We start from the raw sequence: 23823 nt of genomic DNA on the forward strand, positions 1-23823 counted from the left end.
TAATCTAGAAAGTGTTGCACCAATGCTTAAGATGTTATTAAAACAGATGAGTTCTCTCAACACAAGGTTAACAAACCTGAAGCTCCACCCTAGAAATACAAACGCATAATTTGAAAATTGTTTTACCAGAAATAGCTTATGAGCAACTCTTACCAAAGTAGTACTATAGGGAGTTACAGTGTTGACCAAAAGAAGACACAGGTTTCTCATTAAACTTTTTTTAATGGGTCTCAAATTCTGTGACAGATTTTTGGTCAAGTTGTTTTCATTAAAAAGTACTGATTTTAAAAACTAATAACTTAAACTGCCACACACAAAACATATGGTCCACAAAAACATTCTCCTTTCCTTCTGAAGGTTTTACGATGCATTGTTATCATTAACCAGTCTTTTACTATCAAACTTAAATGGCCAATTGAGACAAACAGTTCTGAGACCGTTCTTCCACCACTGATTAAGACTGGGGTGGCAGGTGTTGGGGATAATATTCATTTAGCCTTCTGAGCTTTCTGGGCAGACTTGGTGACCTTGCCAGCTCCAGCTGCCTTCTTGTCCACTGCCTTGATGACACCCACAGCGACTGTCTGTCTCATGTCACGCACAGCAAAACGGCCTATGGAAAACAAACATTGTATTACCATAAGACATTTTCCAAACCTTTACTTCTAAAATTAAGTTTTTAATTACAGCAGAAAAACATCCTTACCCAGGGGAGGATAATCAGAGAAGCTCTCGACGCACATGGGCTTGCCAGGAACCATATCAACAATGGCAGCGTCACCAGATTTCAAGAATTTAGGGCCATCTTCCAGCTTTTTCCCAGAACGACGATCAATCTTCTCCTTCAGCTCAGCAAACTTGCAAGCGATGTGAGCTGTGTGACAATCCAGCACAGGTGCATATCCAGCACTGATTTGGCCTGGATGGTTCAAAATAATCACCTGCAAAAAAGACTTGCATTTAGTACAGTCTCAAAGACCCTTAAAGTTATAGCAGTAAATGAAAACCTCTCTCTAAATGTTACCTGAGCTGTGAAGCCAGCAGCTTCCATGGGTGGATCATTTTTGCTGTCACCAGCCACATTGCCACGACGGACATCTTTGACAGACACGTTCTTGACATTGAAGCCCACATTGTCTCCAGGAAGGGCTTCACTCAATGCTTCATGGTGCATTTCTACAGACTTCACTTCAGTTGTTACATTGACTGGAGCAAAGGTGACCACCATGCCAGGTTTGAGAACACCAGTCTCCACACGACCCACAGGGACAGTACCAATACCTAAAGTAAACATTTACAGCACTTAATAAATGCCTCAAGAGCAGACAGAAGATATTATACCAACCCAGACAAATTTAATGGTTTTATTCTACTTACCACCAATTTTGTAGACATCCTGGAGAGGCAAACGCAAGGGTTTGTCAGTTGGGCGAGTTGGTGGCAGGATGCAATCCAGAGCTTCAAGCAGGGTGGTTCCACTGGCGTTGCCGTCCTTACGGGTGACTTTCCATCCCTTGAACCATGGCATCTAAAACAAGAAATGCTGTGTTACCATCAAACTAAACCCCCTTACAGTACTTAAGTATTAAAAACTTTGAAAATCACTTACGTTAGCACTTGGCTCCAGCATGTTGTCACCATTCCAGCCAGAAATTGGCACAAATGCTACTGTGTCGGGGTTGTAGCCAATTTTCTTAATATAGGTGCTGACTTCCTTAACAATTTCCTCGTATCTCTTCTGGCTGTAGGGTGGCTCAGTGGAATCCATTTTGTTAACTCCAACAATTAGTTGTTTCACACCCAGAGTGTAAGCCAGAAGGGCATGCTCACGGGTCTGCCCATTCTTGGAGATACCGGCTTCAAATTCACCAACACCAGCAGCAACAATCAGGACAGCACAGTCAGCCTTTGAAAAAAAACAAGTGCACATCCTGTTAAACGTAAGTTCTTCAAAAGGATCCATGGTTTTGCCAGTGTAAAAACAGACCCGAAGAGTTATTTTCAGTAGTTTTTAAGTCTCACAAACCTGGGATGTGCCTGTAATCATGTTTTTGATGAAGTCTCTGTGTCCTGGGGCATCAATGATAGTAACATAGTACTTGCTGGTCTCAAATTTCCACAGGGAGATATCAATGGTGATACCACGCTCACGTTCAGCTTTCAGTTTGTCCAAGACCCAGGCATATTTGAAGGAGCCCTTTCCCATCTACAAAGATTAAGGACGATTACTTGGTAACTAAAACATTATCTAACTCCAGCATGAAATTTTCCCAAACTTGGAAAAAATGCTCGATTTCACTCACAACTGTTACACTTAAGTGCATTTACTTTATTCTCAAAAGTTAACTGACTTATCAGCAAACTTTGCAATTTACCTTTTAACTAGTAAAGTCTAGACTAGTGGCTAGTTTTCGGAAAATTACCACTCAATGCACTTGCTCAGCCAATATTCTCATCGTTAAGTTTGCCTACCTCGGCAGCCTCTTTCTCGAACTTCTCAATTGTTCTCTTGTCGATCCCGCCACATTTGTAGATCAGATGGCCAGTCGTGGTAGACTTCCCTGAATCTACGTGCCCAATGACAACGATGTTGATGTGGGTCTTCTCTTTTCCCATTTTGGCTTAGGTTTAACGGTGGTTTTCACGACACCTAAATTGGAAAGGGGGTGGGAAACACTTTAAACCACTGTCCGGAAGCTAAAGAAAAAGCTACGATCCAAACTCCAAGGGCAAATTCCAAGGAGCATTACAACCAGCGCCAAGCTGGCCCAACTCAAGTCTCCACCCATAAGCTCCACCGTCCAGAACCCCCTCCCCCACCCCATGTGTCGCTCTGGAACCGCGAGGCGTCGAGCAGCCAGGACAGCACCCTGTCCGCCGCTTGGGGTGGGGGGGTGGGGGTCCCATGGAAGCGGCGCCAGGCAGGGACGGGCCCGGGGCCTTTGTGCGGGTGACTCACCGGCCGCTCCCCGCCCGGGCCGCCGCGTCCTCCATTTTGAAGCCGTGCAACGGGGCCGGGGAGCGGCCATCTTTCCGCGCACGCAACTGGTGCCGGGCGGGGCGGCGCTCTCAGCTCGCCCGGCCGCCACGGCTCCCGCCCCGCCTCGGCCCAGCGAGGCCGCGCTGGCATGTGCGCCGAGAAGGCAGGCCCGCGCCCTCCGCGCCTCGCGGCTCCCCCCGACCACGGAATCCGAGAAGCGCCGAGAAGCCCATCCTATCAGCCCCCGGCCGGCCTCGGGTGAAGTGCCCGGGCCTAAAAACCCGCGGCTATGTGGAGTTCTTCAATAGTTAGTGTGTGGCAGCGGACAGGGGGGGAACCGGGCGGCAAAGCGAGGGGGCATCCACACGCAGCAGCGACCACGGTGCCACATCCCAGGCCTCAACCCAAGCACGAGGCGAAGGGGCTGTGAGAAAAGCGCAAGGCCTCTAACTCCCCACACCCCTCCCCCGCTCACACCCCGAAATTCGGGACAAGAACATGGTGAAGATGCCCACGGGCGCGGTGGGAGACACACGCACGCGAAGGCCGCGGCCGGCGGCGGAGGCCGGGCCCACCGAAGCCACACCCGGCACTCACCTGTGTCCTGGCGGCAAACCCGTTGCGAAAAAGAACGTTCACGGGGACTACGGCACTTATATACGGTTCGCCCCCACCCTCGGGGAAAGGGGCGGAGCCAGCACACGACACCACTTTCCCAGTTTACCCCGCGCCGCCTCCACCAGGCACCAGTTCAATCTCCGTCCCCTCCCCCCACGTCTCGGGGACCGTGGGGGATGTACGCTCAGCCCACTGACGAGCGCTGGGCGGCCCGCGCATGCTCCTCTCGATCCAGAGGAGGACGAGAGCGGGTGGGTGGGGGGCGGGAACGAGCGCTCCCTCGGTTCCAGGGTAGTGGGAGTTTATCGACGGTCCCTGGGCTTCCCCCGGGCAGAGGCGAGTCCTCCTTTTGTATGAATTACTCGCTGCACAGCTGGGGGGTGGGGCGGCGTGGAGGCTGCCGGGTGGGGACGTCCAGAAGCTTCCCTCTATACCATTCCCAGTTTAACTGCAGAGACCGAGGTTGGGGTGTCCCTTTACCCCGCAGTCCATCTCCCGTCCCCAGCCTTGCCGTCTCGCGGGTTCCGGGCCAACTCCTCGAGCCGCCTGCTGTACCGGGGCTGGTGCTTCACCGGCTCCTGCCCTCCGTGCCCCTTCCGGCTGGAGAGAAGTCTAAGGCCCGGGGATCCGGGCGGAGAGCCGACAGGGCCGGAGAATCCACGAGTGGTTCGGTTCGGAGGCCAGCAGCTGGACGAATATGCTCCAGGGGCAGCCTCTTGGCTTTCGCCATTCAAGCTTTTATTCAAAGTTCATACCACACAGTCACGCCATGTGGTACTCCAGATGTCCAGTTTTTCAGTTTAGAATAGACTTAAATCCTGCAGTTTACGTTACTTCTAACTCTAGTGTTATTACGTTAACGAAATCCTGAGTCTGTGTCTGGTCTCCTGGTACATTTTCCAGTGTACACTCGTTTGATTGCAAGCATGGAAAACCTAAAAAGAATTTCTCACATTCAGCCTTTCCACATGATCTCATGTAGAGACTAAGATCTACAGCATCAGCAAGCTTATCCACGCAGTTTACAGTCTCCGACACTGCTGTGAAATCACTGCTTCCCAAAAATGGCCTATCCCGTGTAAGTAAATAGCCTCATTTTCCGTCACTCTGTTGCTTGTAACTACATTTTAGGCATAAATCTAAGGTGAGACTGGATGAGGCCTTTTTAGTTTGGCAATAAGGGCAGACTCTCAGAAACACTCCTGCAGAAAAAGCTTTATCTTTAATGAGCTTAATTACTAGATCATTTTCTTGGAGAAGGAAATACTGGCAACCCACTCCAGTATTCTTGCCTGGAGAATTTCATGGACAGAGGAGCCTGGCGGGCTGCAGTCCATGGGATCGCGGAGTCAGACACGGCAGAGTGACTAACACATTTTGTCTCTTCTTCCACATGTAACACATCTGGACAACTTTTTGAGCCAATCTGTTAACACATATTTGAGAACCTACTATGTGTCCAGGGCAAAGTGAAGCTCTGTGGCACGCGCAAAAGAAGCACCCCCTTTAGGAGAGGAACCCATAATCAAATTAGAAGAGGAAAACATATATAAAACAGTGGGAAGCAGATAAAAGGCAAATTTCCATGGTGTTTTCTTTCAATTTCATTCTAAAATATAGTTCTTCCAGTCCTAGCTTTCAGTCACTTCTCAGAATCCAAATGCCTTTTTTTTTTCTTTTTAAAAGAAAGTCTTTTGTTACAGCCTTCCTACGTCTTGTTTTACAATTCTCTGTAGCCATACATTTCTAAAAATCAAGTTTTTCTTTCTTCATTAGGAGTCTGTAGGCTTGTTTTAACATTGAGATAGTTTTCATGAAAGAAACTAAGCCATATGAAGTTTCTCTAGAAATACGTGTAACATCTGTTTCTGGGCACAAGTCTTTTCTATAATGTCTATATTTCTAGCTTTTCTTCTTCCACAAATTCTTTCTTCATAGTGCGTTTTCCTAGTGCCCTTACCCAGTCATATGTGTGTGGAATGAAATTATCTTGATAGTTCATGTTTGTAATAAAGATGTAAGAAGTACAAGTGAAAATAAATCACTAGCAATAGAACAATGCAAATACCTCTGCTCTTATTAACTTGGAAATATTATTAATGGCTAATCTCTTGGAACTAGATTCCCACAGTTATATTTGTGTATCACAGTGATATTAACAGTACAGTGTTATTTCATATTAAGATTAGGCTGCCACATTAGATTTATTATTTTACATGCTTCTTTGCCAGGCTTTCTTTCCATACTCCTCAGATGGTTTAGGTGTGTACATTATTGGAGGCCATACTAAGAGGACTGACAACATTTTGAAAACTTAAAGAACCGGTTATTTGGTGACAGGAGGGAAGGAAGCAAAGACTCAAGACACCAAAAGTTGAATATTTCAAAGTTTTACATGAAATCCGGAATTGTAGTTAGTAGCTAATCGAAGAAAGAAAAGTCAAAATGAAAACAGATATTGGTAAGAGGAAAACATCCAATATAATTTCAGTTTAGAAGAAATAAAAGTGAGGCACGTGACCTCTGTAAAATAGGCACAATTAATTGAAAGTTGTCCCCAAGGCCTGAGCCTGCGGATCCGTGTATACACTTTATAAATACCTTCCAGAGAATCCTTCTTCAAAATAGTTCCTAGGGAACTGCAAAAGTTTACAACAGTCCTTGATTGATCACGTAAGTAACCTACAGAGCACCACCCACGGGGTGTTCTCAGTCCTGCTGCGCTAATGGCCGAGACTTTAGAGAACTGGAGAGATCTCGAGCCATAGAGCGAGCTAGGGTTAGACGGCGGCCCCAAGCCGCTGCTCGGAGCAGAGCCCAGGTCCGTGCTCCGGGCGGACGCGGAGGGCGGAGGGGAAGCGCGTCGCAGAGCAGCCCCGCGCGGCTCAGGGCGCGCCGGCGTGCACGGGAAGGCGAGCCCGCGCCTCGCGTGCGCTCCGACACCTGTGGGCAGGCCGGGCGGGCGGCGGCCGCGGAATCGGCTCACTCAGCGCCGCGGCGGCCCCGCCCCGGCCCCGCCCCCTGCTTGAGGTCACTATCTGGACGCGGACGGCGGAAGGAAGCGCCTGGGAGGAGGCCGAAAACCCCGCGTGGCCTGGGCGGGGGATGGATTTCGTTACCCTCGCGCGTCCGCCCTTTTCCTTGGACCCCCTGTTTTGCACGTAATCCTAGCACATCTTTTCCCACCGCGTTACAGCAGTCACGGTGTGCCTCTAACTTAGATACTCAAGCGGTAACAGTAACGTTGTCGAGACTTATAAATTTGTTTTGGGGGTCGCAATATAAGGTCGTTATTTTGCTTGAGATTTTCCTTCAAGTTGCTTATACCCTTCAAAGTAGCAAGCTGTTAAAATACATTGTCGTCAACATCTTTGCGACCCCTTTTAGTGGGGGGAAAAAAAGATCTTGGTAATAACCAAATAAATGTCTTCAGTAAAATAGTGAACAATTTCTTTGGGATATCTTTACAGTAATTGTGATTCACCAAGCGTCTTTCGGTATTGGCTAATCACTCTGTTTGGGGCCAAATTTAGAGCAGCTTTAAGTAATTACGTTTTTGCTGTGGCTTGCCACATTTTTATCTTGCCTCTGCCAATTGAAAATTATTTTTAAAAGGGTAGTTTAGAAAATGATTATGCCAGGGAATTTGAACTGAGAACCAAAGTAAAACGGTACTTCAGAATGTCAGGCACTGTTCTAATATTTGCAATATTTAATGTAATCCCAGCACACGCACTTTACAGATGGAGAGCCTGTGGGCAACTGAGAGTATGTGGGTAATAGGCAAATGCAGACATAAGTTCTTTTTTCAAGTTTCGCTTTATTTCTGCGAAAGTAGCAAAATAAAATAGATCACCTTGCTTTTTACACTTTATAAATATTGGAGATCTTTTCTGTGAGGACATTGTGTCCAGCAGAGCAGCATTGAAACCAAAAAAAATCTGACCAGAGACTTTTACCAGTAGGTCTAGGCAGCACAGTCTAATGAAAATTGCAGAGGTTTTGGATCAAGGAGACCTCTGTCTGCTGCTTACAGATCTGTGATACCCAGCAGTCTTGACTTCTCAGTTCGTGTGTTACATGGGTCTGCTCATTACTCTTACTGAGCCCCTACTTCACAATTCTATTCTTCTAATATTCAACGACATGAAAAGATACCACCGGGGGCATTCAATTATCTAGTAAAGACCGTGTTTCTATAGGTATTTTGGAGAACACCTGCCCTCAGTTGGTATACCTTGTGATGCTAATGTAATTCAGTAGAGAAGATAAACTCATTGCTATCCTTTTATTTGTAAACATGTTGAAATAGGTACATAGTAAAAAATTGTACAGAAGTTATACAGTGAAATGTTACTCATCTTTTTTTTTTTTTTTAGCAGTTTAGCGAAAGTATAAAGAATATGCCAGGAAAATTAAGGAAACTAAAAATATTTCTGCTACTGCTCTCATTATTTCAAATCCAGTGCCTACCAGGTTATATGCTTTCTCCTTTGGTATGAAGGAAAGGATAAATAATCTTCCCTAACTGCTTATTGTGACTCCACAATATCTGTGTCTATCTACAGTATCTATGTCTTCATAGATAACATTGGGCTTCCCAGATGCTGCTATCGGTAAAGAACCTGCCTGCCAATGCAGGAGACACAAGAGACGCAGGTTCGATCCCTGGGTTGGGAAGATCCCCTGCAGGAGGGTATGAAAATGCACTTCAGTACTCTTGCCTGGAGAATCCCATAGACAGAAGAGCATGGTGGACTACAGTCCATAGGGTTGCCCAGAGTTGAACATGACTAAATCGACTTAACATACATAGATAACATGGAACGAACACTGGATTAAAAGAAGAGCTGGAGTCTGTTCACAGCAATTTATTTTTACAATTATTTCTTTTTATTTATTTATTTGGTTGTGCTGGGTCTTAGTTGCAGCATGCAGGATCTTCAGTTGCAGCACGGGGGTCTAGTTCCCTGACCAGGGATTAATCCCAGGTACCCTGCATGAGAAGCTCAGTCTAGCCACTGGACCACCAAGGAAGTCCCCAAGCAATTTTATTTATTAGCTATGTAATCTTGGGGCAAAAGTCACCCTTTAACTCATTATCCTACTGTACAGTATCTTATGACATGTATTTTACAGAACTGAGATAATATAACTGAAGATGCAGACCATTTTTACAAGCATTAGTGCTCTTATAATTAGAAAAGAATTTGTTAGCACTTTCAAAAAACAAGAAAGAAAAATCTGTTCAAGACACAGAGAAATTTCTCTGCCAATTGTCATTATTCATTCCAATAATGAGTACTTTAATCCATCCCTTGTAAATATTAGAACTGTCAGTTCACCAATATATGTGACAATGTGACTGTGTATGTATGTGTGTGTGTGTGATTTTCACAAATGGCAGCAACTTTCAACTTATGGCCTTCAGTACAATACAGTAACTGAATAGGACTTCAGAGGTCACTGTTTATTTATCCAGCCATCAAACATTAGTTGAGGGAATTCCCAGGTGACCCCAGGGTTAGGACTCTGTCCCAGGTTTGATCCCTAGTTGGGGAACTAAGATCCCACAAGACGAGTACAGTCACGAACAACCACCTCTGTGTGCCAGATGCTTAGCAAGACACAGAAACAATCACTGCTGCGTGGTATGCGTGGCAGAAGTCCAGAGAGGTAGGGAGAGGAAACGAACAGTATGCAGGTGACTCCAGTGGGACATGAGTGCTAGAACCAGGTAAGCCTGGGGTGCTTTTGAGCAGTCAGGAGGGACCCAGATTGGGATGAGGACAGTGGATGAGGACAGCAGACAGGAGATCTGCTCAGAGTAGAGAGGATCTCACCTGGTTGGGTGGGAACTGTGGGAGCTGGTCAGTGGAAGGAGGCCATGGAGGGTGGGTGTTTTGGATGATTGCCCTAGAAACGGTGAGAAGGAGAGTTTGCGCCTTCACAGATAGGAACAGAGAGCAAGAGCTACCTGGGGGTATTCACTGAGTCCCCCAAAGAAACCAGGGCTTCGGAGACAAATGGACCTGGGACCAAGCCTTGGATCCATCACTTGCTGAATATGTGGCTCTGAGCAAGTTTATTGGCCTCTTTAAACTTCAGATCCCTCCTCTATCAAAAGAAGATGGTAGTACTTACCCTGTAAGGCTGCTGTAAGAACAAGGTAAGAATCTCAAGTGCTGAGCGTGGTTTTTTGCACCAAGTTAGAACAATAATTGACAGGAATTTTTCTTTTTTCCTTTTCTTTGTTTTTTCACCTGATGTGTGTATTATCTAGTGCTTTCAAAGTGAGACAGATCTGCAGTCAGAAAGCCTTCTCTCAAATCCCTGTTGGGTTCACCATAGCTGGTGATGGGATGTTAAGCAAGTGATTTAACCTAAGTCTCGGTTTTCATATCTGTAAAGTGCAGATAATAATAAATAATATCTACCCTGGAGGATTGTGGCAAGATTAAAGACAATCAATGTAAAGAACTTAACCCAATGCCTGGAACCTGGTAAACATCCAATAAATCTTAACTGTTGCTTGTTATTCTTTTTTGTTGTTATTTGAGAGTCCTTGTTAGCTGGAATCTTGTCATAGAGTGAAGTTTCTTTACGAAGAAGATGCCACAGTGACCTTGCCTTGCCCTCTGTATTTAACATCCGGCAGTTTAGATTTGCTTATTAATTTCCCTAGCAGATTCATTTTCAGAATCTTGACGATGCTATGTATTCAATATTGTAAAGTTATAAATGTTAAAGTTTTTTAAAACTAGGATCTTTAAAAATCAAAAGCAGCTTAAACAGTCACCCTTAATTCTGAAGTCCTTTCACATCCTTGTATTTTCCAAGATTAAATGCCCTGTATCTTTTTCAAAAAATTATTTTAACATAGTTTTTTTTTTAAATTGCTGCTATGTCATCGCCTCTGTTTTTCCAGTACTGTTTGCGTCCCGTATATCTACCAGCAAGCTGTACTTGTTGCAAAAGAACTTTAGAGACCTTTTAAAAATATATTTATTTATTTATTGGGCTGCACCAGGTCTTAGCTGTGGCACTTGGGATCTTTTTTTTTTTTTTCTTTTTCAGTTGCAGCGTATAGAATCTTTAGTTGTGGCATGTGAGCTCTCAGTTGTGGCATGTGGGATCTAGTTCCCTGACCAGGGATTGAACTCAGGTTCCCTTAGAAACTTATTTTTAAAAAACACTCAACCATCTTACACTTAATGATTGCTTGGGAAACAGCATGACACAGTCATTAATGAAAAGGGAAAACCAAGTCTCAGTATCTGGGGAACCACTATGGTAAGCTATTAGATCATCTTTTTTGTTTTAGAAGACAGTCACTCAAAATGAAAAAAGAATCTAAAAACCACCATGTGAATGTGTGTGTGTGTGTGCACATGGGCATGCCCTCAGTCATGTCTGACTCTTTGTGACTCCATGGACTGTAGCCCACCAGGCTCCTCTGTCCATGGAATTTTCCAGGCAAGAATACTGGAGTGGTCTGCCATTTCCTACTCCCAGGGGTCTTCCCAAGTCAAGGATCAAACCAGCATCTCTTGCATCTCCTGCTTTGGCAGGCAGATTCTTTACCATCAGCGCCACCTGGACTTTACCACTAGTCCCTTGGACTGCAAGGAGATCCAACCAGTCCACCCTAAAGGAAATCAGTCCTGAAAATTCATTGGAAGGACTGATGCTGAAGCTGAAGCTTCAATACTTTGGCCACCTGATGCGAAGAACTGACTCATTGGAAAAGACCCTGATGCTGGGAAGGAGTGAAGGCAGGAGGAGAAGGGGACGACAGAGGATAAGATGGTTGGATGGCATCACCGACCCAAAGGACATGAGTTTGAGCAAGCTTTGGGAGTTGGTGATTTTATTTATTTTTCAGTCAGCGAGGATTTTAAAGTGCACATCCTAGAGCTAGACTAGTTAGGTTCAAAGGTCAGCTCTGATATGTGACCTTTGACAACATTACTTAATCTCTTTAAGTTCTGTTTCTTCATCTGTAAAATAGGGATACAAATGTTACTGAGTTGTTATGATAATTAAATAAGTTAATTTATTTTGTTTGTTTGCCACACTGCACAACTTGTGGGATCAACCAAGGATTGGACTCAGACCTCTGGCAGTGAAAGCATAGAGTCCTAACCACTGCACCTCCAGGGAATTCCCGTTTAATGTATATTTTTAATATTTGTTACATTTTCTAAGTGTTAACTAATATAATTTTGTGTGTTTATTAGCCTATCCTCAGCACCTAAAACAGTTCCTGCCCAGTAATTGTGTATTAAATGAATGCTGCTGCTAAGTTGCTGCAGTCATGTCTGACTCTGTGTGACCCCATAGACAGAAGCCCACCAGGCTCCTCTGTCCCTGGAATTCTCCAGGCAAGAACACTGGAGTGGGTTGCCATTTCCTTCTCCCATGCATGAAAGTGAAAAGTGAAAGTGAAGTCGCTAAGTCCTGTCCGACTCATAGCAACCCCATGGACTGCAGCCTACCAGGCTCCTCCGCCCATGGGATTTTCCAGGCAAGAGTACTGGAGTGGGGTGCCGTTGCCTTCTCCAATTAAATGAATGAGTGAATGAATAAAGAATGAGTTGCATTCCTGTGCCATTGTTAACTAATTGACTCAAAATTTAAAAAATATATATATTTTTTTAGTTGTAGGAAGTGTGTGTATGCTATTGGTAGAACTGCTTAAAAACTGGGGGTAGAGGGTCAACATTAATCAGTATGTTATGGAAAAATAATGGCTGAACACTTCCCAAATCTGGTGAAGGAAAGAGTCAATCCGTTCAGTGAAGCTCAAGACAGTAAGTCTTCTTAGGGAAGACTTCCCTGGTGGTCCAGTGGTTAGGAATTCACCTGCCAGTGTAGGGGACAAGGGTTTCAGGAAGATTCTACATGCCTAGGACAACTAGGCCCAGGTGCCACAACTACTGAGTCCATGCACTGCAACCATGTACCCTAATCATGCCATAGAGCCCAAGCTCCGCAGTAAGAGAAGCCGCCGCAATCGGGAGCCCAATCTAGGGAGTAGCCCCCACTGGCCCCAACTAGCGGAAGCCTGAGAGTAGCAGCAAAGACCCAGCACAGCCAAAAATAAATAAGAAAACAAGTTAAACAAATTTAAAAACAAAAAAAGAATCTGCCTGTCCATGCAGGGGACACAGGTCGGATCCTTGCTTGGGGAAGACCCCACAAGCTGCAGAGCAACTCAGCCCTTGGGCCACAAGTACTGAAGCCAGTGCTCTAGGGCCCGTGTGCCACAGAGAAGTGGCCACAATGAGAAGCCTGAGCATCCTAACTAGAGAGTGGCCCCGGCTCATCACAGCTAGAGAAAGCCCTCACACAGCAACAAACACCCAGCACAGACAAAAAGAAAAAAAGCCCAATCCAACAACAACCAAAAAACGATTATAGCTTAAAGGACAGGTATGGAAGGTGAATGGGCCAATCCAGTTTTAAGGTTTCTAGTTAAGGGTGTGTACCGTAAACCTTAGGGCAAACAGTAAAAACAAATGCAAGGCGATACAGCTAAAAAGCCATTAGATAAAATGGACTTCTAAAGAATGTCCAAAACAATCCAAAAGAAGAAGAGGAACAAAAAGCCGAAGGAACAAAGAAAATAGTAAAATGGTAGACCTAAACCCAATAATTACAGTAAATGTTAATGGGGAGAATGCTCTGACAGTGTAGTGGTTAGGCCTCTGCCCCATTGCAGGGGACATACGTTCCATCCCTGGTCAGAAAACTAAGATCCTCCATGCCGCATGGCATGGCCAAAAAAAAAAAAAAAAAATTAATGGGCTAACCACTTTAATAAAAAGCAGAGTTTATGGGACTTCCCTGGCGGTCTGTTGGTTAAGACTCCATACTCCCAGTGCAAGGGAGCATGGGTTCCACCCCCGGTCAGGGAACTAAGATCCCACAATCTGAGTGGTTCAGGAAAGAAAATTATTTTAAGTGATTATAACAGACTTGGCAAATACTGTTTGGTGGAATTATCATTTCCTTATAACAGTTATTTAATGTATACTACTTTAGTCATTCCATTGTTTCTTTCTGAGCAGCTCATTAATGTTTAATATAAGCATTATCCCATTTATAATATTACCTTTACTTAATGACATATTTTACTAATCAGGCTTCCCTTGTGGCTCAGTGGTAAAGAAACTGCCTGCCAATGCAGGACACACAGGTTTGATCCTTGGGTTGGAAAGATCCTCTAGAGAAGGAAATGGTAACTCATTCCTGTATTCTTGCCTGGGGAATCTCATGAACAGAGGAGCCTGACGGGCTACAGTCCATGGGGTCACAAAAGAGTTGGACACAACTTAGCGACTAAAACGACAATCCCTGAATACTCTTGTCTCTAACATTTACTCTGTGTCCTTAGGCAAGTCCCTGAGCTTTATTTATTGAGCTTCAGTTCCTTCACTTGCAACAGAATGTAATACTTAATAGATTAAATGAAATAATGTAATGCGAAATGCTTAGCACGCAGTCTGGCACACAGTGAAAGTCTAACAGACAGTAGTCATCATCATTAATGATGACAAAAGTTATTTCATAATTCATAAATCTTAAAAACATTACAACTAACTAATGAGAAGAGACTTTCTAAAGTTTTACTTTCCTGTTGGTACTTACAACAAATTCATAATTTTCATTGTATTTTAAGGAAATAAATGGGAAAAAAAATGTAATAATCCAAAGGAAGCAAAAAATACCCCACTATATATATAGTGGGGTATTTTTTGCTTATTTATATATACAAAATATATATACATATACACCCCTAAGTAAATCTCTAAATGAACAACAAATAAAAAAATAGCATTTTTTTTTTTACAAAATTAGTCTCTGGTAAAGCCTTCCTAAATTCAGAAACATTTATTCCGACACTAAACTTTAACAATAAAGGAAGTAGATGAGAGCCAGACGGCGGGAGGAACCTATTACTGGATTCTTAACCTGGAGCAAAAGTTGCCTACAGAGACCCGCTTCAGATGTGGGCACACCCATTATGTGGCGGGAATGCCAGAGAACATAGAAAATTGCCGCCATAGAATGGAAACTGGGGCCCTGCACTCTCAGAACGCCCAGTTGGAATTAGAAAACAGGATTCTATGAAAGCTGGGGGAGAAAATGCATCTTGTGTTAATCAACTGTCATAAAATGAAACAATCAGTGCAGGAACATTTTGCTCACATAAGCTTTCTATGGCCACAGGAGTTGTTAAGATGAGCCAAGGGCAGGGTTGAAACATGGCTGGTTCCAGCTCCTCCCTCTGGTCTCATTCCAGATGCTATGTTCTCAGAGGGATCCTGTCACTGTGCTTTTCCATTGTGGCTCCTTCGTCCTTTCCTTCTTGACACTATCAGAACATGTAATTGTCTTACGCATTGGCTACTATTGATATTTCAGTTTCATCTTGTCTGCTGGAATGTATAATCCATGAGAGCGGGAAACTTGCCTGACTTTCTTTTTTCTGTCCACGGTATCTGGTACCTGGCACATGGCCGTTGTTGTTCAGTCGCTCAGCCATGTGGGACTCTGTTTCCCCATGGACTGCAGCATGCCAGGCTTCCCTGTCCTTCACCGTCTGCAGGAGTACATAGTAGATGGTCGACAAACATTTGTTGAATGAATGATCGAATTAATGTAATAGAGAGGGAATCTAGGACTTCAGTCTGCTTTTCCTCCAATAAATTTCTTATACTGACACATGTTCCATGTGGCGCTAGTGGTAAGGAACCTACCTGTCAATACAGAGGATGTAAGAGACGCAGTTTCCATCCCTGGGTCGGGAAGATCCCCTGGAGGAGGGCACAGCAACCCACTCCAGTATTCTTGCCCTTAGAATCCCATGGGCAGAGGGAGAGACAGGCGGGCTGCAGTCCATAGCGTAGCACAGAGTCAGAAGCAACTTAGCATGCACACACTGACACATGTACACTCTCTTCAGTTTGAGAATCAATCATAAAAATCTTCATTTGGCATTAAAAATCATTCCAAAATTCATGTGTTTTCCAGTAGCCCTCCTAACGAGCCCTGGTCTTTTCCTTTTTTGAGTTTGTACTATGTTTTCTTGTTTGATTTTTCTAGGAGTTAGGGGTTCACCTAGGCCCTCGGGGGAGACCCTAAACATTGCTGCCTGATGTCTGCTTAGCAAATGTGTGTGTTATTTGCGTGGTCGTGTCCGACTCTTTGCGACTGCATAGACTGTAGCCTCTCTGTCCATGGAATTCTCCAGGCAAGAATACTGGAGTGGGTAGCCATTTCCTCCTCCAGGGGATCTTCCTGACCCAGGGATCGAATCAGGGTCTCCTGCATTGCAGGTGGATTGTTTACCAGCTGAGCCACCAGGGAAGCGCCTGTTTCTTCTACCCACCCATGAATCCTCCCCCCATTCAGTCATTATAGCATTTACTGAGCCCATACCTACACTGGAACTCTTCTAAGTGTTTTATGAATATTAACTGTTATTAACTGAATAAAATTAACTGTTATTCTAAGTGTTGATATTGCTGTCCTCAGTTTACAAATAGGCAAACTTTAAAAAATTTTTTTCATTTTATTTATTTATTTTGTTTTTGGCTCTGCTGGGTCTTCATTGCTGCACACGACCTGTCACTAGTTACAATGAGCTGGGGCTACTTGCTAGTTGTGGCTTCTCATTGCAGTGACTTCTCTTGTTGTGATACATAGGCTTAGCTGCTCCAAGGTATGTGGATCAGGGATTCCTGGATCAGGGATTAAACCCATATCCCCTGCACTGGCAGGCAGAGTCTTAACCACTGGACCACCAGGGAAGTCCCTAAGCAAACTTTTTAAGCATTATTGTTCAGGGGTCCTTGAGAAGGAACTGACAGTCTTTTACAGAGTCACATAGATAATGTTGTTTTTTAAAAGTGATGTTAATTTTCCAAATTACTTTTGGCACATATAAAACTGATGGAACTGTCATTAAGCAAAATTACATATAGTATCCTCTAATTAGGGGAAGTGCTGCCATATAATGTCTGTTGGGATGAAGTCAGTGCTAAACAAGAGAAATGAGCTGAGTGCTGGGGCTGCAAGGAGGAGCCTGGAGAGTAGAAGGAACAGGGCTCTGGGCTGGAGAGGTTTGGGGCTGATCAGGTCTGTTCTCCTCCTGAGCCCTGTGGTCTTGGGTGAGGGGTGTAAGCATCAGTTTCTAGCCTGTGAGGTGGAGTGACGAAGCCTCTTGAGGTCCTTCCTGAATCCCCAGGCTGGATTGAATGCCCTCCTCTAGGCCTCTCCCTGTTTTTGCATATCATTTGCCACAATGAAAGCACGCTTAACGTGGCCCTCTTACTCCTCGATTGTAAATTCCTTCAGGGCAACAGTGTCTGGAAATGTTCCCAGCTCCCACCAGGACCTGGGTGAACCCCTCCTTTGTGGTGAAATCTGACTTGGTTAAGAGCTCAGCTCAGTCACCTTTCTATTGCTTCCTTATCCCCCAAATCTAAGACAGTTTCCTTTGCACAACATTTTTAAAAATATATGTTTGTTGTCATTTATTTATTTATTTTGCTGCACCAGATCTTCATTGCAGCACGTGGGATCACATGCCACAACTAAGCATGCAAACTCTTAGTTGCCTCATAAGGAGTCTAGTAGTTCCCTGACCAGGGATTGAACCCTGCGTAGGAAGCAGAGTGTTAGCCACTGGACTACCAGGGAAGTCGCTGCATAAATTTTTTTGATACAAAAGTTTCTGTATTGTCTTCCTTCGGCGCAATTGACTTAGTTTATAAGGCAAACTCACCCCTCCCCTACAAACCCCATAGATCCCACAGGTCTTAAGAAGGCAAGGAGGGACCTGGTATATATGGTTTGCCATTGGATTCTCTGCACCTGAGGAATTCTCAGAGAATTCCTCACAGAGAATATGGGTCTTAAAAGATGTAAAGGATTTCTATGGTCATTTGAGGCTGAGAAAACAGTAATAATTCAAGACATGGTTTGCACTGAAATGTTGTGAAGTAATTAGCCTCCAACTAATAAAAAAAAAAAAAAAAGACATGGTTTGTTTAAGGAAAGTTGAGTAATCCTGGGATTGAGTGGTTCTAGAACACTGGTTCTCAACCAGAGGATGGGTAGCAATGTCTGGTGACATTTTTTATTGTCATGACCTGGGGATGTTCTTGGTATATGGAGCAGGTAGAGGAGAGCCTAGAGAGGCTGTTCCTGTCTTAGAGGGCTCCCTCAGGACAGCCTCCACAGTAAAGGATTATCCAGCCCAACAGGCCAATAGCACTGAGTTGGAGAAATGCTGTAAACAAAGCTGGGAATCCCCCGGCGGTCCAGTCATTAGGACTTGGACCACTTCCACTGCGGTGGCCCAAGTTCAATCCCTGGTCAGGGAACTAAGATCACACAAGCTGCATGGCATGGATAAAAAATTAAAATGTAATAAAATCAAGCTGAATACACAGTTTGAAGTTGTATCATGGAAGACCCTGAGTCCATCTTTACAGCTTCCAACACTGATTAGGACACACTTGTACTAACAAATACTTGTGGGGAGGATTTAAGACCTGAAAAACCAGTCAAAAGTTAAATTGGGGGCAAATGTTTGAAAGGACATTTTACCACATACAGAATGAAAGAGGAAATATTTTTCCTCTTCAGGCAGGTAGATGTAGGTTCAGTTCTCTCTAGATATTTGTCATCTTTGAAAGGGTTTTTCTCTAAAAAGAACCACTTTCTATTTCCAGAGGGATGGACATGTTTGAAACCATTCAGCAGTTTCATCATGACTGGGTTACGATACATGGAGTTGTCAACCCTAACATGGACTATCCGGATGGGCTTGACCTAATCACGAGTCCTTCAAAATTAGAGAGTTTTCTCTGGTTGGCGGCCAAAGAGGAAGTGAGAGGTCTGAAGTATGAGAAGGATTAGGAGCACTTGAAGACAGAGGGGCCATGTGACAAAGGACGCAGACAGCCTCTGGGAGCTAAGAGCAAGCAGTGCCTGACTGATCAGCAGCAAGAAAATGGGACCTCGGTTTTATGACTAAAAGTGAGATAGGAGGGAAGGGGACAGGGCACAACCTTAAGAAGAATGGTCTAGCCTGAGGACACGACATAAGCTCATTAGAACCAAATGGGTCCAAGATGGCAGATGAGTCGACTACCACTAGACCTCAAGCCTCAGTGTATCCTCATTGTAACACATCAGCCTGGAGTGCTGCAGTCCATGGGGTCGCAAAGAGTAGGACATGACTAAGTGACTGGACTGAACTGAACTAAACAATTCAGCAGGCTAAATAACACACCCGCAGGCGCCAGAAGAGTTCCAAGACCAGCAAAGACCAAAGAGTGGGCAGTGGCCCAATTCCTGGAAATCTCCACCCCTTTCCCAAAATATTTGGAATAATCCTTCCACTCATTAGCCTGTGAAATTACCCAGCCCATATAAGATATGAAAGTGAAAGTAGAAAGTGTTAATCATTCAGTCGTGTCCAACTCGGGCGTGTCCCACCAGGCTCCTCTGTCCATGGAATTCTCCAGGCAAGAGTACTGGAGTGGGTTGCCATTCCCTTCTCCAAGGAATCTTCCCGACCCAGGGATCAAACCTGGGTCTCCTGCATTGCAGGCAGATTCTTTACTGTCTGAGTCAGGAAGTCCCTTCATAAAAGCCAACCACACCATCTTTCAAGGGTTCTCTCTCCTTCTGAGATAATCCACACTCTCTGGAGTGTGTTTCCTCTCTAAATAAAACCATTTCTTACCTATCACTTTGTCTCTCACTGAATTCTTTCTGCCATGAGACATCAAGAACCTGAGCTTCATTAGTCCTGAAACCAGGTATGTGATACCAGTTGGAAGAAGTGGGTTTTGGCTGGGTTCAAGTCCCAGTCTGAGTTACAATGGTTTGGTATGATGCCTGTCATATGTGCAGACATCATTTAAGTCTGTCTCTAGAAGATGTGACAAAAGATTTGTTTAAGGAAGAATGGGAAGAAACCAGAATGCCTTCTATATAGATTTTTTGTTTTTAAAGCATGCTAGCTTCTTTAATTGAGGCCATGCTAGTTATCATTAACATTGTCATCTAAAGGTCAAGGTTGAGCTTCCCCTAAGGTATTCAACCAGTGTGGCTGTTACTTGGAGCCAAATTTCCTAGAATTTATAATAAAGGGCTTAGAGAACAGTACCATCCCCTGAAAAGCTTTGTCCTGAGGTACAGTGAGATGGAAAAGAAGCTAGCCTAGCGTGGCCAGCCAAGTCTTCAGGATTATGTTACCAGATGTTGTGATTAGTATTCATGCATAACAAAATACTTAGGTTATTTTTAAAAATAAATATTCTACTAAATGAGAGCATGGGTTTCCCCAGTGGCTCAGCAGTAAAGAATTTGCCTCCCTGGGTCAAGAAGATCTCCTGGAGGAGGAAGGGGCAACCCACTTCAGTATTCTTGACTGGGAAATCCCGTAGACGGAGGAGCCTGTCTGTCCTCATTCCATGGTGTCATGAAAGAGTTGGATACAAGCTAGTGACTAAACAACAAATGAGAGTATATGGGAACTCTCTGCACTACTTTGCAAATCTTCTGTAAATCTAAAATTATTCTAAAATACAGTTTGAAAGTCTTTTAATGACATCTTAACTATTTTTCTTCCCTTTTTGTAACCCTTTTTCTTCTTAGCTTTTTGTAAGCCCCATGAAATCCTACTGGCCTTTTATTGTTAGAAGTAATAACCCTAGAAGTTACCCCAAGAACTTAACTACCTTATGTGTAAACTTAACAATCAATATTTGTTCTCACATGGAACAAATTGAATCAGTAGTTTCAATTTCATTCACAATGTTAGTGCAGTAAAATTGTTTTTTCAAATTGACCTGCAAAATATAAGCCATTTAAAAATTCCATTACTATATTGGGAATTCCTTGGCAGTCTGGTGGTTAAGGCTCAGCACTCTCACTGACAAAGGCCCAGGTTAGATCCCTGGTCAGGGAACCAATGTCCCACAAACCACTCAGGGTGGAAAAAGAAAATCCATTATTCATGTTTTTAAACAACTGAGGTATTATAATAAGAAAAGGAAAAAAATTATAACAGAAACATTCTAATGTCTGAAATGCAAAACCCAAGCATTCCCTTCCATCTGATTTCTCTTTTGCTGTTAAAGTGAAAGTCACTCAGTCGTGTCCGACTCTGCAGTCCCATGTACTATACAGTCCATGGAATTCTCCAGGCCAGGAGACTAGAGTGGGAAGCCATTCCCTTCTCCAACCCAGGGACTGAACCGGGGTCTCCTGCATTGCGGGCAGATTTTTTACCAACTGAGCTATCAGGGAAGCCCATCCTAGATATCCTGAGGGATATTTCAACCTAAAATAAATAAAAGTTTAACCACTAAAAAATAGTCTTTATATGTGAAGTAATTAGCCTCCAACTAATAAAGAAAAAGAAAAAAGAAAAAAAAAAGTCAAACCAAAAAAAAAAAAAAATAGTCTTTGTGGTAGTATCTAACTTTCCCCAATAAACTGTTTGCAAACAGATAAACCTTTGATACGTAGAAATGAGCATTTATTTACTGTATCCCAGCTGCTTTACAAATGCTATATCATTTAATCTTCACAAAAGTGCCTAGAATTGCGATAAGTGTTTTTTATCTCCAGTTGGCCTGTGAGGAAATAAAGATTAACTTTTTACTGATCTACAGCTAGCTACAAAATAGAGGCAGGTTTTGATCCAGATCTGACAGATTCCAAAGCCTTTTGCCAATATCCATTATTGACTCAATGGACATGAGTTTGAGCAAACTGCAGGAGATAATAAGGGACAGAGAATCCTTACAGTTCATGGAGTCACAAAGAGTTGGACATGACTGAGCAACTGAACAACAACATGATACTTAGCAAGAAATGTTAAAACTCTTCCCGATTTATCTAAAGTATATTTTTCCTCACACTTAAGTACTGCTAAATTTTAAAGCCAAGCAGTATTTCTCAAAGTGTGGTCCATGACGATTTGCATTAAAATTATCCAGGACACAGGCTAACAATGCAAATTTGGGGATTCTGCCCAACCTTATATCAACTAAATCAAAATCTCTGGGGAAGGGCCTAGAAAGCTGCCCATTTAAACAGCTCCTCAAACAATTCTATGTATATTCAAGCATGGGGAAAAAAAAAAAGGTCAAAAGGAGAGAGGAGATGCCAGTCCATATGACCTGCCAATTCTCCTAGAATCCTTCTGGCTGGAATCCATCTTGGCTGAGTGACACAAGAGCCCCCAGAAAGGACCCTGAGTCAGAATGATTGGCCAGAGACAATCTGGAAACTAACCTATCACCATAAAACCCGAGGCAGAGCAGTTCTCTTGGGTCCCCTTACGCTGCTGCTCTCTGCCTGGGAGCTCCTTCCCAATAAAGTCTCCTGCTCTGTCAGCACGTGTGTCTCCTCTGACAATTCATTTCTGAGTGTTGGACAAACACCTACTCTCAGGCCTCGGAAGGGGTCCCCTTTCCTGCAACGTATATGTACCACATCTTCTTTATCCATTCCTCTGCTGATGGACATTTAGATTGCTTCCATGTCCTATTTATTGTAAGCAGTGCTACAAGGAACATTGGGGTGCATGTATCTTTTTGAGTGATGGCTTTTTCCAGATAAAAGCAAGGATTGAGATTGCTGGATCACATGGCAGCTCTATTTTTAGTTTTCTTAAAGGAACCTCAGTACTATTCCCATAGTGGCGGTACCAATTTACATTTCCACTCACAGTGTAAGAAGATTCCCTTTTTTCCACATACTCGCCAGCATTTATTGTTTGTAGACTTTTTGATGATGGCCATTCTGATGGGTGTGAAGTGATACCTCATTGTCGTTTTTATTTTCATTTCTCTAATAATTAGTGAAGTTGAGCATGTTTTCATACGATTTTTGGCCATCTATATGTCTTCTTCGGAGAAATGATTATTTACGTCTTCTGACCGTTTTTGTTTTTTTTCCTTGATATTGAGCTGCATGGACTGTTTGTATATTTTTTGGCGGTTTAGTCCCTTGTCAGTTGCTTCATTTGCAAATATTTTCTCCCATTCTGAAGGTTGTGCTTTCATTTTGTTTATGGTTTCCTTTGGTGTGCAAAAGCTTTTAAGGTTAATTAAGTCCCATTTATTTATGTTTGTTTTTATTTCAATTACTCTAGGAGATGAATCAAGAAAGATCTTGCTGTGATTTATGGCAAAGGGCGTTCCGCCTATGTTTTCTAGACTTGTTACTTTATATTTGTGTTTCTTCACCTTTTAGGTGTAGTTTTTGAAAATAGCAAAGAAAAATTAAAACTTTGTCTTGGTGTTTTTTATTCCCCATTGTGCCTCATTTTTCTTTTTTCTGACAACAGCTTTTTTTTCTTTAATTTTTAAAAAAATTTATTTATTTTTAATTGGAGGATAATAGCTTTACAATGTTGTGCTGGTTCTATCCTATATCAGCATGAACAGCCCCATTTTCCCATTTCTCTTGCTGATCCTATCTTCCTCCCCCCACCTGTCAATTCTGTGCTGCGGAAGCAGCTGGATGACATTTGCTGGAATGAAAGAGCCCCTGTCTGGTCTTGCAATGTGAGTATAAACCACACTGCCTTCATGTATAGCCTCTTCCCCAGAGGGTTGGGATTCCTCTTTGTAACTCCACTGCTGTTTTTAGCATCTCTACAGGGCAAGGAGAGAGCCAGTCCCTTCGTTTTGGAGCCGGTCACAGTTTTTCAAAATCTCCATTTTCCCCTGAAGCATATAATACAGAGGTGAAGAAATCAGACAGTTTAGAAAGTGCATACTCACAAAGAAGCCAGGCTGCTTAGTTATTAAAAGGCCGTAGAGAAAGCCCAAACAGCTGTACCCTGATTTGCATTTGGGGAAGGCTCTCATTATGATCTGTAACCTCTGCAGTATCACTCAGCTTTGTCCTCCGAGCAAGAATGGAGAAAAGTCCCAGAGAGCTGCCAACAGCCTAGCACATCCGCAAAGGCAAACGAAACTGGGGCCCGGCACTCCAGGCTCTCAATCCCCAGGCCAAGCGGCCTTGATGATTTTCCTCATTACTCTGGAGACTGTTAATTTTTCAGTCTGCCTTTGAGACTCGGCTATACTTGTGCTCTGAGCACAGAGGGAGAAGCCAAGTCTTCCCTGGGGAAGACTCCCTGAGCAGGACTTGCTGCCATGGCTGCCTCCTGGAGGCTC

At 43.6% G+C, this 23823-nt stretch overlaps 1 protein-coding gene across 1 annotated transcript; it reads right to left on the minus strand.

The window, feature by feature from the left end:
• Positions 1 to 202: 202 nt before the first annotated feature.
• EEF1A1 (eukaryotic translation elongation factor 1 alpha 1) lies at positions 203 to 3725 on the minus strand. Its single transcript, XM_043889846.1, has 8 exons — positions 3578 to 3725; positions 2473 to 2650; positions 2027 to 2206; positions 1610 to 1906; positions 1378 to 1528; positions 1025 to 1281; positions 707 to 941; positions 203 to 613 (listed from the first exon to the last, which is right to left on the minus strand). The coding sequence occupies exons 2-8, from the start codon at positions 2614 to 2616 to the stop codon at positions 489 to 491; spliced, it is 1389 nt and encodes a 462-aa protein (XP_043745781.1). The 5' UTR covers positions 2617 to 2650; positions 3578 to 3725; the 3' UTR covers positions 203 to 488.
• Positions 3726 to 23823: the final 20098 nt, after the last annotated feature.

This window comes from Cervus elaphus, chromosome 28, assembly GCF_910594005.1.
Source record: "Cervus elaphus chromosome 28, mCerEla1.1, whole genome shotgun sequence".
Taxonomy (NCBI): Eukaryota; Metazoa; Chordata; class Mammalia; order Artiodactyla; family Cervidae; genus Cervus; species Cervus elaphus.